The sequence below is a fragment of the Vicugna pacos genome, chromosome 11 (genome assembly GCF_048564905.1).
Source record: "Vicugna pacos chromosome 11, VicPac4, whole genome shotgun sequence".
Classification (NCBI taxonomy): domain Eukaryota; kingdom Metazoa; phylum Chordata; class Mammalia; order Artiodactyla; family Camelidae; genus Vicugna; species Vicugna pacos.
The window spans coordinates 30,194,850-30,210,672 of record NC_132997.1 but is presented as its reverse complement, the minus strand read 5'-3'; the positions used below and the strand labels follow the sequence as shown (position 1 = coordinate 30,210,672).

Sequence of the window (15,823 nt, the reverse complement as noted above, 5' to 3'; positions counted from 1 at the left end):
CTTCCTGGTCCCTTTTCACGCAGCGTCACTGGGGCCAGTGTCTCAGAATCTCCCGCTCCTGTGATGCTCAGGATCACACTCAGCTCCTCTGAGAGCTCTAGTTGCCCAGTTTGTTTGTTTTAAAGAGCGTGAACTGCTTGTTGAAGGGCTTTTTTTGTTTTAATTTTTATTGAAGTGTAGTTGATTCACAGTGTCAGCTTGAGGTGTACAGCAAAGCGATTCAGTTACACATGTATATATATGTATTTTCTTCTCAGATTCTTTTCCATTATATGTTATTATAAGGAGTTGAATATAATTGTGAAGGACTTAAGTCTGATACGTTTGGGTGTGACTTCCTTAGAATTTTCTTTAAAAATCTCCCTTGCTACACTGTGCCTGGGTTCCCTTTGTTTCCTGGCCAGCTCTGTCACACGAGGAGGCAGGATGACCTCTCAACAGGTTTCAAGGCAACTGCTAACCCAGACTTAAGGGGTGTGGGGACGGGGAGGGAGACCGGCTGTTGACTCCCTGAGATGTGAGAAAGAAGAGTACATATACTTTCCTGGAGCCATTGCTTTTTTCATTGTCTACCCTTTCCCCCCAGACCACCACGCTGTTTCATTTTACTGAGTTTTCTATATTTGAGCAGCCTGTACAATTCTACATAAATGGAAAATATTTCATTCAACACGTTTTTGTATGTTGACTTAGCCTGAATGCATAAATACAGGATAAAAGTAGGAACAGCACACCAGTTTTAGCGCCCATTTCCTAGTTAGGGATTGGTACGGTCCTGCGTTTTCAGTGTGGAACATCTGGGTCAGAGCCGGCTTTACCCTCTTATGTTGCATTGCCCATTAGAGCTGAAGGTGTAGTTACTTCTTGTTAAAATGTAAATACTTCTTTCTAGGAGGAGCGGAATTTTCCTTTCCCCCCCCCCCCCAGTCACTTCCAGATGTAAATGAGAAATGGGGAAATGTATGGGAAGAGGTATATGAGCCTGTAGGAGACTGAGACGTGTGGGGTGGCAGGGCGTGTCGCCTGGAGGGCAGACAGGCAGGATTCCTGCCTCATTAGGCAGTGCCAGGCCTGATCACTGAAATGTTCTGGTAGAGAGCGTGCTGGAAAGTGTAGTTTGCCTGTAAGAAGTCTGTCTAAAATTTCATGCACTGTTAGGAAGAACATAAGGGAGGAAACTGAAGAGCTAGCCAGGAAGCCCTGTGACTTTTGGGAAATCTCTCAGCCCCCATCTACCTTAGGGCCTTCCTTATCTGTAAAATTTTGAGGGAAGTGTAAGATTGTTTAACTCTCTGTGTGTTGACTTTATAATAGATTTTCATTCTCAAATAATTCATAACGTGCAAACTGACTTCATGGCAGGTTTCCTCTACCGGCAGACAGCTTGTTGCCTGCTCCAGTGTTCCTGACAGAACTTGAGGTGCGGCAGTTATTTCTCATGAGTGATTGTGTTCCAGACTCACTTCTGAGACGGTTGCTCAGGATGTAAATGAGTTGCCCTCCCGGGAAGTGTTAGATGAGGTGCTTCTTCGTGCCTGGCTCTTCCCCTGGCTGTGTACCCTGCAGCAGACGGGGCGGAAGGGCTGGGGGGATGCTGCGCTTACCTCTGCAGGCTCACCTGGCCTGCTCTTGCCTCTCAGGCTGCTCCCCCACCTCTGGAGCCTTTCCGCAGAGCAGCAGAGCCACCACAGAAGGCTTGGAGGTGTGGGCATCCCTCCTCCCCTCGCCTGACGGGCAGGGTACTGGGGGGGTGGGAGGCACGTGGGTTGCTCACAGTCCAAATTGGTCCAATGTCTAGCGGGGGCTTGGGTAGTTACTCAGACTCCACGTGGTCTGGAGTGCCAAGCCTTAATGACATTTTTTGTGTGTGATACCACATTAGTATCTAAGGAGCTGGAGACCGCAATCCAGACTTCATAAGGATGTGCGACATCCTGACTTCTGATCCGCTACTCCTGGGTGCAGAATTAAGAAAATCAAATTCAGTATTTGCCAAGAAGGGCCTGAGTTCTAAACAACTGCTAGAATCTAAAACAACGCTTATGATTTCTTTTGAAGTTAATTGATTAAATGACGGTTGAACATCGTCCTCAGGTATGGTGAGTTGTCAGTAATTGTGGGACTGTGGCATCTTGTGAAGTTTCCAGTTTGTGAAACCATTTATCTTTTTGCTGATTCTCCGATTCAGCTATTTAATTTAGACTTGTTAAAGTGTCATATCCTTTCCTAATTCTCATTTCAAATTACAAGAATTTTATAAAAACAAGCCCATTAAAATATATTTTAATTTTTCCTATTCAGTGACTATCAAATTTTACTTCAATTTTCTCAATAGAACATTTATTATCCACTATAACAGGTTGTAAAGAGGCTTACATTAATAAAAAATGTATATAATAAAATGATAGGTAACAAGGATATAGTGTGCAGCATGGGGAAATATAGCCATTGTTTTGTAATAACTTTAAGTGGAGTATAATCTATAAAAATGTTAAATTACTGTGCTGTACACCTGAAACTAATATAATTTTGTAAATCAACTATACTTCAATTAAAAAAAAGAAAACAAGCTACTTGCAAGAAGAAAAAAATATCCTAATAAATTTCCTGTCTTAAGTCTGTGGTTGGGAATCATTCTGATGGTTATCACTTAACACATCAAGTAGGACAAAAAAACTCACAGGGTAGAACTTACATTAATAGATATTTCCTTACTTAAGCATTACATAATTTAATTCACCTTACGTGCCTTAACTAGCTTCTTCCTTAGAGAGAATTCTGTCCATCTGAACAAGGTCAGGTCATGGTATCCTCTCCCCTCTGCCACCCAGGTTTCCTGCATGTCAGACATATGGCTCTGTGTTGTAGTTGCAGAAGTGTGAAGAGAGAGATTTTCAAATCTTGTTTCCAGGTGTACACATTGCAAACTAGTGGATTTGAGAAAAGGTTCTGGATAACAATTCGAGACGGCATTTAGTGTTAAGGAAACTTCTTCCCCCATTCTCTAATTTTTAGTTGACCTGACAGAAGAAGAAAGGCTGTGTCTTCTAAATTTGCTTATTTTACTTCTAGTTAATTAGCTCCAAAAATATCGTATAACTCCCAAGACGACTGTCATGGACCTTGGACCCACTGACTTCAGTTTTTGCCACCGATAGAATGTGAGCTTGGAGAATGTGATGTCTAAAGTTTCTGCCATTGTTTATAATTCTGACTTATTCATGTTTATTCCTTTATTCCTGTCATTTATGAAATGGTATAAATAGTGTTAGCATTTTTTCCTTCTTTTTTTTTTTTTTTTTAGTGATGTAAAGAATCTGTGAGATCTTTGGGAAGGTCATTAATCAGTCTATAATCAATATATATTGAACTGTGGAGAGATGGGACTTAGCATATTTGAGTCTGTATGAACCAACCTTTATTTTTCATGAAGGCTGCTTCAAATCATGACAGATTCCGACTCAGCAGAATTCACTGAGTACTTACTATTCTGTACACTGTTTTATTTAATCCTCACAATAATCCTATGATTTGTAGCAGTCACCTCCTTTTTGATGCATAATACATTTCTGAAAAATATTCTTTCCAATGGTAATTTCTCTAATACTATTGTAATGAACAGATTTGGGCAAGTACACAGTGTTATTTTAAAAGACAGTTTAGCAGGATTTTTGGCATTTGATGAAACATTAGAAATTGACTCCTTCAGGTGGTACTGTTTGATGAGAAAAAAGCATGTTTTCTAATCAGGCTATAAGAGTAAAGTTCATTATTACTACCTTTTTTCTTGTCTTTTTCCTTTTCCTTTTCTGTAGAAGGCACAAGGCAGGGAAAAGGCAAAAAATGCTGGTACCCTCTGCTTTTATTTTCAGTGTTTCGTTGGAAACTGTATCAGCATACAGCAGAACATGACCACGCCCATGTGAACTGGCCTGCGAGGAAGGGCTGTAGTGATCTTTTCCTCCTCCAGATGGCACTCTCTGCCATATCATGTGCAGCTCATGCCAGGCATTTGAAATAGAACTGCGTGTAACATTTACCTAGCATGTTAACTGACGTTATATAATCTCCGGAGAGCCACACAGCAGCTCTCTGGGATAGACAGCTTACGGAACAGGAAGCCGGAGTTCACACAGCCGTGTGTGACGGGCTGGTAATTTCTAGATTCCCAGTCTGCTGCCTTTGTTTGCACCACTGTCACCATGCTGCCGATTTGACTATTCAGGACAGTTTCAGAAACTAGCCGAAATAGAAGATATATTGAAATATTTGTTGAAGAAGTAATAAATATGGGTTGAAAGAGTGACTGAGTGAATGAATTAGTGAAAGTGAACTGTAGCACCGTGGACTCTTCCCTTATTAGTGCCACATCACTTGTTATTTCATAGTTGTTGAGGAGGAAAGTTGGGGACCCAAGGAGTACTTCCTGCCATATTGTTGAGCTTCAGATTTTATCTGCAGTGATAAATGTAACATCATTGGTAGCACCAAAGTGGCAAGATATTTGAAAATGCCTGAAAGTAAAACATTGATTAAAGAAATTAAAGAAGACTTAAAAAGATGGAAAGATATCCCATGCTCCTGGATTGGAAGAATCAATATTGTTAAAATGGTCATACTGCCCAAGGCAATCAACAGATTTAATGCAGTCCCCATCAAATTACCCAGGACATTTTTCACAGAACTAAAACAAATCATAATAAAATTTATATGGAATTACAAAAGACCCAGAATTGCCAAAGCATTACTGAAGAAAAAGAAAAAGCGTGGAGGAATAACTGTCCCAGACTTTAGACAACACTACAGAGCTACAGTAATCAAAACAGCATGGTATTGGTACAAAAACAGACATACGGATCAATGGAACAGAATATAGAGCCCAGAAATGAACCCACAAACTTTTAGTCAGTTAATCTTTGACAGAGGAGGCAAGAGCCTACAATGAAATAAAGACAGTCTCTTCAGCAAATGGTATTGGGAAAACTGGACAGCAGCATGTAAATCAGTGAAGCTAGAACACTCCCTAACACCATACACAAAAATAAACTCAAAATGAATCAAAGACTTAAACATAAGACAAGATACAATAAACCTCCTAGAAGAAAGTATAGGCAAAACATTGTCTCACATACATCTCAGCAATGTTCTCCTAGAGCAGTCTACCCAAGCAATAGAAATAAAAGCAAAAATAAACAAATGGCACTTAATTAAACATACAAGCTTTTGCACATCAAGGGAAACCATAAGCAAAACAAAACAACAACCTATAGAATGGGAGGAAGTTTTTGCAAAAGATGAAACTGACAATGCCTTGATCTCCAGAATATATTAACAGCTCATCTGACTTAATAGGAGAAAAACAAACAACCCAATCCAAAAGTGGACAGAAGACCCAAACAAGCAATTCTCCAAGGAAGAAATGCAAATGATCAATAGGCACATGAAAAAATGCTCAATATCACTAATTATCAGAGAAATGCAAATCAAAACTACAGTGAGGTATCACCTCACACCAGTCAGAATGGCCATCATTCAAAAGTCCACAAATGACAAATGCTGGAGAGGCTGTGGAGAAAAGGGAACCCTCCTACACTGCTGCTGGGAATGCAGTTTGGTGCAGCCACTGTGGAAAACAGTATGATGATTCCTCAAAAGACTAGGAGTAGACTTACCATATGACCCAGGAATCCCGCTCCTGGGTATATATCCAGAGGGACCCTACTTCAAAAAGACACCTGCACCCCAATGTTCATAGCAGCACTATTTACAATAGCCAAGACATGGGAACGGCCTAAATGTCCATCAACAGATAACTGGATAAAGAAGATGTGGTATATTTATACAATGGCATACTATTCAGCCATAAAAACCAACAACATAACGCCATTTGCAGCAACATGGGTGTCCCTGGAGACTGTCATTCTAAGTGAAGTAAGCCAGAAAGAGAAAGAAGAATACCATATGAGATCACTCATATGTGGAATCTTAAAAAAAAAAAAGACAAATGAACTTAAATATAAGACAGAAACAGACTCACAGACATAGAATACAAACTTGTGGTTGGCAGAGGGGAGGGCAGGTAGGGATAGACTGGGAGTTCGAGATTTATACTGACAGGTATGTATAGAATAGATAAGTTTATATTGTATAGCACAGGGAAATATGTACAAGATCTTATGGTAGTTCACAGTGAAAAAGAATATGAAAATGAATATATATAGCTTCATGTACAACTGAAAAACTGTGCTATACACCAGAAATTGACACAACATTGTAAACTGACTATAACTCGAAAAAAAATGCCTGAAAGTGAAGAATATATGTAGTAATGGTGTGGTGTGGGGGCAGGTGTGCTAGTTCTGTATGCCAAGAAGATAAATGTGTGAAAATCCACGAGACTGGGGGTGATAGCTTAATTCTGTGATCTTTTGGATGACAGGTTGTGGAACTTAATCACAGAACCAGACCAGAGCTAAAATATAGAAGTCAGCTCTCCAGATATCTATGGGAAGTCTCACTCAATAAAAACAAAACTTACTTTATTGACCATTTCATTTGCAGAAGGTAAAGGAAATCATCAGGGGGCTGATACTCTGAGCCTGATTTTGACCCACTGTGAGGGCTTTGCTAGACAAGTGAGCAGAATGGGAGTCCTGAGAGAAAAGCCACGTCGTTCGTTCAGCCAAGTCCATGGGTGTCTGAATGCCTCCTCAGTGCCACGTGCTGTTCTAGATGGTGTAGATTTAGCAGTACATGCAGCAGGCAGATTCCCTCCCATCAACGAGCTTTCATTGGAAGAGCTTACAGTGATCAGTCATCCAAGAAACTGGCTTCATGGTTACTTACCTGCAGGGACCCAGACTTCACTTACCCTCAGACCCCTGCTTTCAGGGTTGCACTTTGGGTGTTGTTGCCTCTGAAACTGCTTGTTCAGAAATCTGAAAGTTCCCATCTCCTCCTTCACACGTTTCCATCCTTCTGTCGCGTAGAGATTGCCTGCCTTGTGTGCCAGCGCCTGCCTGGCCGCCTCCTCTCCCCTGCCCTTCTGTAGCCCGTCTTTGACCGTACGGATTGTTCTTTCACCTGTACCCCCACTTCCCTTCCACTTACGCCTCTGCCCTGCGAACCCCCATCTCAAGATCAGTACCTCAGTCCGTGTTCTCTACTTAGACCTGGGCAGCTGAATCCTGCTAGAGGACCCCAGACAGCGGAGGAGCTGACCCCACCAGACGCTCACAGTGTCTGGCCCAGGAAGTCCTGTTCTCTGTCCTGAGTCACTGCTCTCCAGCCTTGTTTTCCTGCTTCTCATTTGCTTTTTGATATCAAACGTGCTGTGATTCTCCCAGCGACTTGATGTGAGCCTCCCTTTCTGTCTGTGATGCCTTTCTGCACTCCTTTTCCCCCTCTACCTGCTCCGCTTTTACTCACAGATCATCTCCTTCATGAAGTTTCCCTGACCTCGCCAGGTGGGCTCAGTGCTCCTTATCGGGACCCAGTACCCTGGGTATGGGTTTACCTTTGCCACCATAATATGAGCTCCCTGGGGGCGGAGCCTGGGACTGCTTTCACATTTGGTGTCCTTAGTGCCTGGAACAAGGGGGTGTTTATGAAGAACTAATAAACAGAAAGGAATATGAAGCAAAGCTGGAATGTAGAGAATTGAAGGTGAGAGTTCCTAAATTTCAAACAAAAGAGAGGTAAGATGCCATGGATACAGCCTCTGGAAGGGGAAGTGGTTGCAAGACAGTCATAGACAGTCTTTATTGAGTGGTTGGAAATAATGTGTGAAGGAAAGGTAGAGGCAGTGGCCGGATGAACTCAGATTTTAAAGTAACATGTGCAGAAGGAGGAAAGAAGGATATGAAGGAAATAACAACAAAATTATGTACATAAAGGGGGAGCACAGCCTGAGGAGAGTAGCAGCCTGAGGCTTTGAGAAAGGTTTCGCCCGGCCTTTTACACTATATGTGGAGAAGAAACAGCAAGCAAATAATAGATTCTTCTTTTAAACAAACTGATCCTGTAATCAGATACAGGGAGTAAATGAAACTTCTCAGCTTCTGTTTTCTTTCTGGCTTCTCTGACATGAAGAATGATCTACACACAGACTAATAAGGGTAGAAGTAAGAAAAATAGCAGGAGAAAATTTAAGCCCAAGGTTGGGAGGAGATTGTACCAGAATCTCTGGCTACACTAAATGACTTCACATCTCAGGTTCAGATTCTGAGCAAATGTGTTAATGCCGTTGCTGAACTGGTAGTCTTTGAGTTATTACGGTGAATTTGAAAACTTTTAGAAGACTGTGGAGGAGTGAGATTCCAAAATTACAAAAGAAGAATGTAGATTCCATAGATTTTAGTGAGTTTGAGGTCACCTCTACAGAAGATTCTAGAGATCTTTTTAAAAGATTTGCAAACATCTAGGGAAGGCACAGATGGGCAGTGAAGTTCAGGGGGGTTCTCTAAAACGGATTCACCCAGGTAACCCCGTTCCTGCTTTTGGCTGGATGTGCAGGTACGGATCAGGAGAACACTGGCCGTAGTGCATCGAGATTCCCGTGAGGTATTTGGCATCCTCTGTTCTTGGGGACGTGTGGAGAGTTGGATACAATTACTGAGTGTGTTTCAGTGTCTCAGTACTAATTGGCAGCCTAGTGGGAAGTCCCTTAAGGGCTGCTGGTTTTGACCCTGCTCCACTCATCAGTTTAACACCTTCCGCGTTTCACCCCCAGCTGGTAGGTAACCTTGTGGTTTATTTCACTGAGAAAACAGAAGCATCCAAATCTCAGTCCTCCCGCAGCCAGACACATGGATCTTGCTGGATCGGTGCTCGTGTTGAGTCATGCTTTTTAGGCCGTTCGATGGACCATCGCTGTTCCTTCCACTTGGACGTTGGATCCTCTTCACTTTTCCTTCTCACAGTTCCTGTATTATCTCTTCTCACTCTAGTTTTTCATCTGTCTTCCCTTCTCTGCTGGAGAAACATGCTATAAAACATGCTGTGTATCTCAGCTTACAAACAATTTATAATATCTCTTCTTTTAAAAAAAAATGCTCCCCTATCCAATGTCCCCTTCAAGCTCCCATTTCCTTGCCACACTTTTTGGCAGAACTTCTCCAAAGAGAGTTCTGGATTCCTTGCCTCCATTTCTTCACCACTCCTTGCCGCTCTACTGAGAGCACCTGTGACAAGGTTGTCGGTAACTTCCATGTTGCCAAATCCAGTGGTCAGTTCCCAGTTTCCATCTTACTCAGCCTCTCCGCAGTATTGGACCCAATGCATCACTCTTTCCTGTTTAACATTTTCTTCACCTGGTTTCTGGGAAACACCACTCCTGATTTTTTTTCCCGCCTCCCATGCTGCTCCTTCTTGGTCTCCTGTGCTGGAACCTCCTCCCCCCGGACTCAGTGGTCTTAACCCCAGAGCTCAGTCCTAGCACTTCTTCTCTGTCCCATTCACACTCATTCTCTCGGTCCCACTGTTCATTGCTGCAGCCACTAGCCACAGTCCCGTCCTACAGAATGTTCTATCCATCTAGTCTCATTAAAATGCATCTATATGCTGATAACTCGCACACTGACTCACCACCTGATTCACAAACTGGTTCTCCCCACCTGGCCTGCAGCTTGGTGTGCCCCACGGCCTCCTTCATGTCCTGTGCTTGGTTTCTAAGAGACCTATCGAACGTGACACAGCTGAACCTGAGCTTTACTTTCCCTCCTGGCCAGTTTTACCATCAGTAAGCAGTGTTCTTCATCTCACAACCTTAAAACCTTGGAGTCTTTTTGGGGTGGGGAGGAGGGCAAGGAAAGGATGGGCAGGAAGGAGATTCTCATTCTTTGGGAGAAACAATCCAGAGGGACACCCTAGTCCCTCTTTCCACATCTCACTTCAGTCCCTGAGAAGCAGGAGTGAGTGACCTTTCTCACTTTTGTAGTAATTTCTAACTTCTCTTTTTCTCTCACACTCAGTATCAAATGCATCAAACGTACGCTCATCTGGGTGCCCTGGAATTCTCTTTTCCCACGTACTCATGGCCTGTTTGCTTACTTCATTCTGGTTTTTGCTCAGATATCACCTCTCAGACATTCCTTGCTAAAGACTTTCTGTCTAAAGTAGCCTTCCTGTCGCTCTGCACCCTTATTCTGTTCTGTGTTTTTTTCTTGGCACTTAGTGCTACTGCCTGATGTTACAATGAGTTTATTTTCCCTGTCTCTGCCCCACTAGAATCCATGAGGGTAGAGATTTTATTTTTGCTCTATACCCAGTGCCAAAAATAGTAGCTGGCATATAGTGAGTGTTCAATAAACATTTGTTAAATTAAATGGCATATTGTTGACATAAAACTAAGAGGTGTAGCTAATACATTATCTGTTTTTTGCTTTTTGTTTTCGCCATTTATATTTTACACTTTTACCAGTCACTGATTTAGAGAAAGTGAAACCTACTATGTCTCTGAAAAGGTCATATATATGATTATAGGCATTTTTTTTATTATGCTTTTCATTTATGGTAAATTTTAAGAATATAAAAATTCTAGTAATATTGTTGGGAGCAAGTTTTATTTATTATGACTTTATAACAATAGTTGTATCAGAAGTTGAAAATTGTAATGATGATGAATTTAAAATGTGACATTATAGCTGTAAAGTGCAAAAAATAATAAGACAGGGTCCCTGGCCTTAAGGAACTCATGATCTAGGAGGTGAGAGAGTCATGTGGATAAGTAGCTACCAGGTGTCCATGTAGTGTGGAAACGGGCAAAATACAAAATGTCCTAAGCACATCTTAAATTTATATATTAAAAAAAGAAACAAAACCGCACGCCCTGTATTTGCAGACTTTGTGGACACCACCGTAACACGGGGCTCTGGAAGCTCAGGCACCGCTGTGTGTAAGGGGCCGTGGCGGAGTGCCGGCCGGCGGGATTGCCGTCTTGGATGCAGTGAAACCCCGTGGGCATCCCAGCTGGGCTGTGTACAACAGAGATAAAGAAGCCACGTCCGCTTAAGAGCATTAGAAAAAGCCCTCAGCGTGGCCTAGAAACGCCCCTCGGTAGGAGAGAGACAGCCGTGGACCCAGCTGTCTGTCCGCCCTCCCTTCTGAAGGCCATGCCGAGGCAGCCGGGGTCGCTCTAGTGTCTCCGCCCTGCCGTGGCCCAGCCCAGAGGGCGCCCGCGGGCAGAGTGGTCCCTGCGGTTCCATCTTTATGCTCGTTCCCCGGCCATCATTTCAGAGTTAAAAACCTGCGGACGCTGCGGTGCGAGCAGCTGCGGAAGGCGTGCCGTTTCGTTAGGTCCAGCAGTTGGCGCCCCGGCGCCGGTGCCGGCCAGCGGGGCGGGCGCGCGGGCTGCAGCGCGGCTGCGCTCGGATCGCTGCGCGCCGGGGCCGCGCCGCTTGGGAGGGGGCGGTCTTTCCTCATTCACACGAAGTCCTCTGTCCTGTTTCCTGCCTGCTTCATTCTCAAGTACCTACCACAGTGCGTGATATTAGATCTGTTTGTTAAGCAGGAAGAAATTCAAGACAGTTGTCTAGATTTGAGCATTATAAAGCAATTAAAGATCATTTTGATTTTAAAACTTGCGATTCAAAATAAACCTTTATGTTTGCCTTATAACTATAATAAGGAAATTTTCTTCTTGCCTCTGCCTGGTAAAAAACTATAGAGAGAGAGGAAACGACAGAGAAGCATGTTGTTGCCCAGAAGTAGGAATTTATCCTTTAGTGAACAGAAATAGCCTTCATTGTGTTGTACACAAAAGATTCATTCATCGGGGCGAGGGTGTATCTTAGTGGTAGAGTGCACGCTTAGCATGCACAAGGTCCTGAGTTCAATCCCCAGTATCTCCGTCAATATAAATAAATAAAACTAATTACCACCCCCCAAATAAATAAATAAATAAAAAATTTTTAAGATTAATTCATTTTTAAAAAGTCAACAAAGATAGGAAATTTGGTGGGGTTTTATTCATCGTTTGGCTTTAGTATTTTCTGAGTTCTCATAATCCTCAGATATTGTTCAGTTTTACAGGAAAGTAGTAACTTGGCTGTGCATAGTATACACGTGATAGTCCATGGCCTCCTAGATTCCGTTGTTAAGAAGATTGATGTGTCTGATTCTCCTTCCTTTATAGTGATTTACCTGGACGTTGGGAGCTGGGAGTTGGGAGAGGAGGCGTAGGGAGCTACGATCAAGTTGTTTTGTTCCGATCAAGTATGTTCCAAGACTCCCTCACTCAAGACTCCATTCTTGAAGCTACAGGTATTTTTTAGTGTGCTCTTGAGATTGAGGAAATTTGTTGGCTGTTTCATACATCAAATATGAGTATTGGCCACTGGTTTTGTGTTGGAACTTTAGATGTTGCATGGTGGATGATCTTGGTGGCCCAGGAGATGATATTGTATGGAAAATTCTAAGTGATAAGAAAGCATTCGGTTATAGTGTAATTGGCAGGTGTTTTTTTCTTTCATAGTGGTACACTAAATATTATGTATCTTAAAATCAATGACAGACTAGGTGAAATCAATTAATAAAGTTGGATAAATATGGACTGAATATAAATTGGGTTCTTTGATTTGTTGAACAATTTTACTTTATGAAAGCTGATGAAGAAGTAATATTATATATAATAGAGATTATTGCTGCCTTTTGGGATAATGAGTTATGTACATTTTTTAAACTTTTCTTTTTCTAAATGTTCAGTATTGAAAATAATGGTACTTGTTATGTTAGAGGGAACTGTTGTTGTAACAATACCTGGAATTCTGATGGGAATCCAGGAGTTAAACCATCAGGCCCTAGAATGAATAGGAACCGAAGTAGTATTAGGCATTTCTTTGGTCTCTCCCTTTCATGTTTATCTATTTCTCTTTGCATCCTCTTGGTTAGTTTTCACCGAGGTGGCTTCTTCTGACCCTCAGCTACCTCATAGTGACCAGCACAGGCCTATCTCTGTGGGGCTTCTCAGCATAGTTACGTCCCTTAATTCAGATTCCTCTGAGAGAGAGAAAGCGTGGTTGGCCAGTCCCTCTTTGCAGGCTGCCCCACACAAGTCACATCTTGCAGCTGACCCTGAGTCAGTGCGTGTCAGTCGGCGGAGGCCCGGAGACTGGCAGTGCCCCTCGGCAGTGGCACAGTCCCGTGGCCACTGCCTTCTCAGCAGGGTCCGCCGAAGGGCCCCGTCACCGTGGGGGAAGGAAGACTGCAGTACACATTTTATTTAATTCAACCTCTTAGGTTAAAAAGTTCTCAGGGTTACTCAGTGTCTTAGAATTACTTTTAACCCTAAGGTGAAACTATTTTGAAATCCTTTGGGGATTTTGTTGTTCATGCTTTTTCCTTTTCTGGAGGTTTATTCATTCTTTTCTTTGTATTTGTGTTTCTGCTCTCTTTTGTCTGCTTTACCTTACTGTTGTCCTTAATCCTAATACACTAAATACACTGCCCTGTATTTGATTCGGATGTGTAGCAAGAAATGAACTGGCCTAAGGTCAGCTGCTGGCATTCTTCTATTTTGAGTCACCTGGTGGTAGATCCTTCCTCTCTGCCCACCCCCCACCCAACCATTAACTGAACTCTGGGAAGGTGGGCCAGTGACTGTGGATTCTATCATGGGAAAAACAGTTTATATTTTTAAAGGATCCGTTTATCTTTCAGAGCATGTACAGCAAGAATTTTTGTAAGTAGTGGGTTTATTTTTATTCTACGGTGAGGCTCTTTAAGAGGGAAAGTCAGCATCTGCCGTAACCTCCACCACCCACTGGCATCTCCTCTGCAGGTGCTCTCCCGTATCCCTGCTTGGCTTTGCTCAGGCGCTTCACACTGGGGCTCATTCCCGCCCTGCAGGAATACTCACAGAGCACCTGGCCGACTCGGAGCTATGTCTGGAAATTTGATAAGGTTAGGTGCCAATGCTCTGTAATTTAAAGTCAGTCTTTAGTTAAAAACAAACAGCAGCAAAAACACATAGTTTTAAACATAAATTTTTGTTTCTCTAATCTTTTTTGTCATGTTTATCTTACAGCTCAGTCATGAGCACTGACAGTAACTCCTTGGCACGTGAGTTTCTGACCGATGTCAACCGGCTTTGCAATGCAGTGGTCCAGAGAGTGGAGGCCAGGGAGGAGGAGGAGGAGGAGACGCACATGGCAGCCCTTGGACAATACCTTGTCCATGGCCGAGGATTTCTGTTACTGACCAGGCTAAATTCTATCATTGACCAGGTAACATTTTCATGTCAAATAACTTTTCCATCAGTATATTTTAGTTAATTATAGATACACAATTTCTGGGTTACACAGTGTCTGAGAATCTCTTTGAGATAAAGTCCTCTCACATCATTCAAGGGAAGGTAGCTCCATTTATGAACATATTATTTATTTGGATACTTTCCACAATGTCTTTAATATCTCACAGTTACTAATGATCTTTCTTCTAAAATGGTTTCATATATACTATGCTTTTTGTCCTAATATCAGTGTGAAATAACTATGATTAGTGGAGATAAGGTTACAATTCAGAAGCATCATGAATTTGCACTTTCAAAAAAATCACATGTTTTTGAAAAGTTTAGTGTAAATTATATTTAGGGAGCTTGCCCATTCTGGGGTGAAAGTAGAGAATCCTTTTGAAAACGAACAATTACTGAGTCCTTTGTCTTGCATTCATCTGGCTTTTCGTACATTACTGTGTTTGCTGAAACGATGGTGACACCATGTGGTGTTTTGCTGCTTCCTTATTCTAGAATTAGCAGTTTTAAAGCTGGTTGAGACGACGGAGAGACTTCCATGTAACATCGTTTTGTAGATGAAAGACTGAGGTCCAGAAACATTAAGTAACTCAAACAAGGTTAACTTGAAGCCCAAATGTGATTTACATCTTTATTTTATTTTAGTAGAAAACAAATGTGTATTTTATGAAAAAAAATCCACCATCTGCTTTCACCGTCTACTAATTAATGTACAGTTAGATAGTAGTATCTCAGTTAACTTGAACTGAAAACATAACAGGGCTCTGTAGCAGCAATGTGACGGACAGCTTAAACCCCTTTAAATGTCACTGGCTTTCAATATAAACTTAATCATTGCAAAAGGAAATTTCTTTACTATAAAAGCACTTCTCTAATAAATACATATATTGGGTAAATACAGATAGCAAAACTATGCGTTATCTATTTTCACTGTAAGCTAAGGAACTTAACAAGTATAAATCAGGAAGCATCATGGATTTTCCAGAGTATCTGCAGGTATTTGTGAAGTTTATATGTTTTTGTTGGGGTGGCATTGATTTATACTGTCACGTAGGCTTAGGTATTTTTATTCTTTTTCCTGAATGTGATTTATTAAATGTGTGACTAATTGTAATTTAATTTTTATATATTTGTGTGACTTTTCTATCAATACATTTTAAAATCAGAAAAAAAATTTGTTAGACCACTTGCAGTGGTTTTTTATTTTAGAATTTTGATGATTTAATATGCATATCATGTTCTGTTCATTTTCTGACCTCACATTAGGACAATTCAGCACTTTCTCTTTTTTTTTTAAGATGCTATGTAAGTAGCATCAAAAATATCAGTTACCCAGGAATAAATCTGATAAATTATGTACAGGTCTCTGTATAAAATTCTATAAAAATGTTGTTGAGAGAAACTAAAGAAGACCCAAGTAAAGGCAGAATTGCGTAAGTTTCATGTGTTGGGAAAAATCAATATTGTAAGTATATTTGTTTTCTCCAAATTGATCTGTAGATTCTCATGCAATCCCAATCAAAATCTCAATAGCTTTTTTTTTTTTTTGACTGACAGATCCTGCCTCAGGTTTAT

The 15,823-nt window shown here is 41.6% G+C and overlaps 1 protein-coding gene and 1 long non-coding RNA gene across 7 annotated transcripts in view; one reads left to right on the top strand and one right to left on the bottom strand.

Moving 5' to 3' along the window:
• Window positions 1-15,823, top strand: part of LYST (lysosomal trafficking regulator) — a 149,188-nt gene that overhangs the window by 10,646 nt on the left and 122,719 nt on the right. For 5 of the 6 annotated variants that reach the window (XR_012077287.1, XR_012077288.1, XM_072971020.1 and 2 more), the window contains exon 2: window positions 14,024-14,222. Coding sequence is in view for 4 of the 6 variants with exons in the window: in XM_072971020.1 (XP_072827121.1) it covers window positions 14,024-14,222 (199 nt within the window). In the remaining 2 variants the exon portion in view is untranslated. Of the gene's footprint in view, window positions 1-12,133; window positions 12,262-14,023; window positions 14,223-15,823 lie in introns of all 6 variants that reach the window. The other variant, XM_072971018.1, reaches the window with a different exon arrangement.
• Window positions 10,546-11,318, bottom strand: LOC140699729 (uncharacterized). The gene is made up of 2 exons (XR_012077975.1): window positions 11,246-11,318; window positions 10,546-10,973 (listed from the first exon to the last, which is right to left on the bottom strand). It is a non-coding gene; the product is annotated as an uncharacterized lncRNA (long non-coding RNA).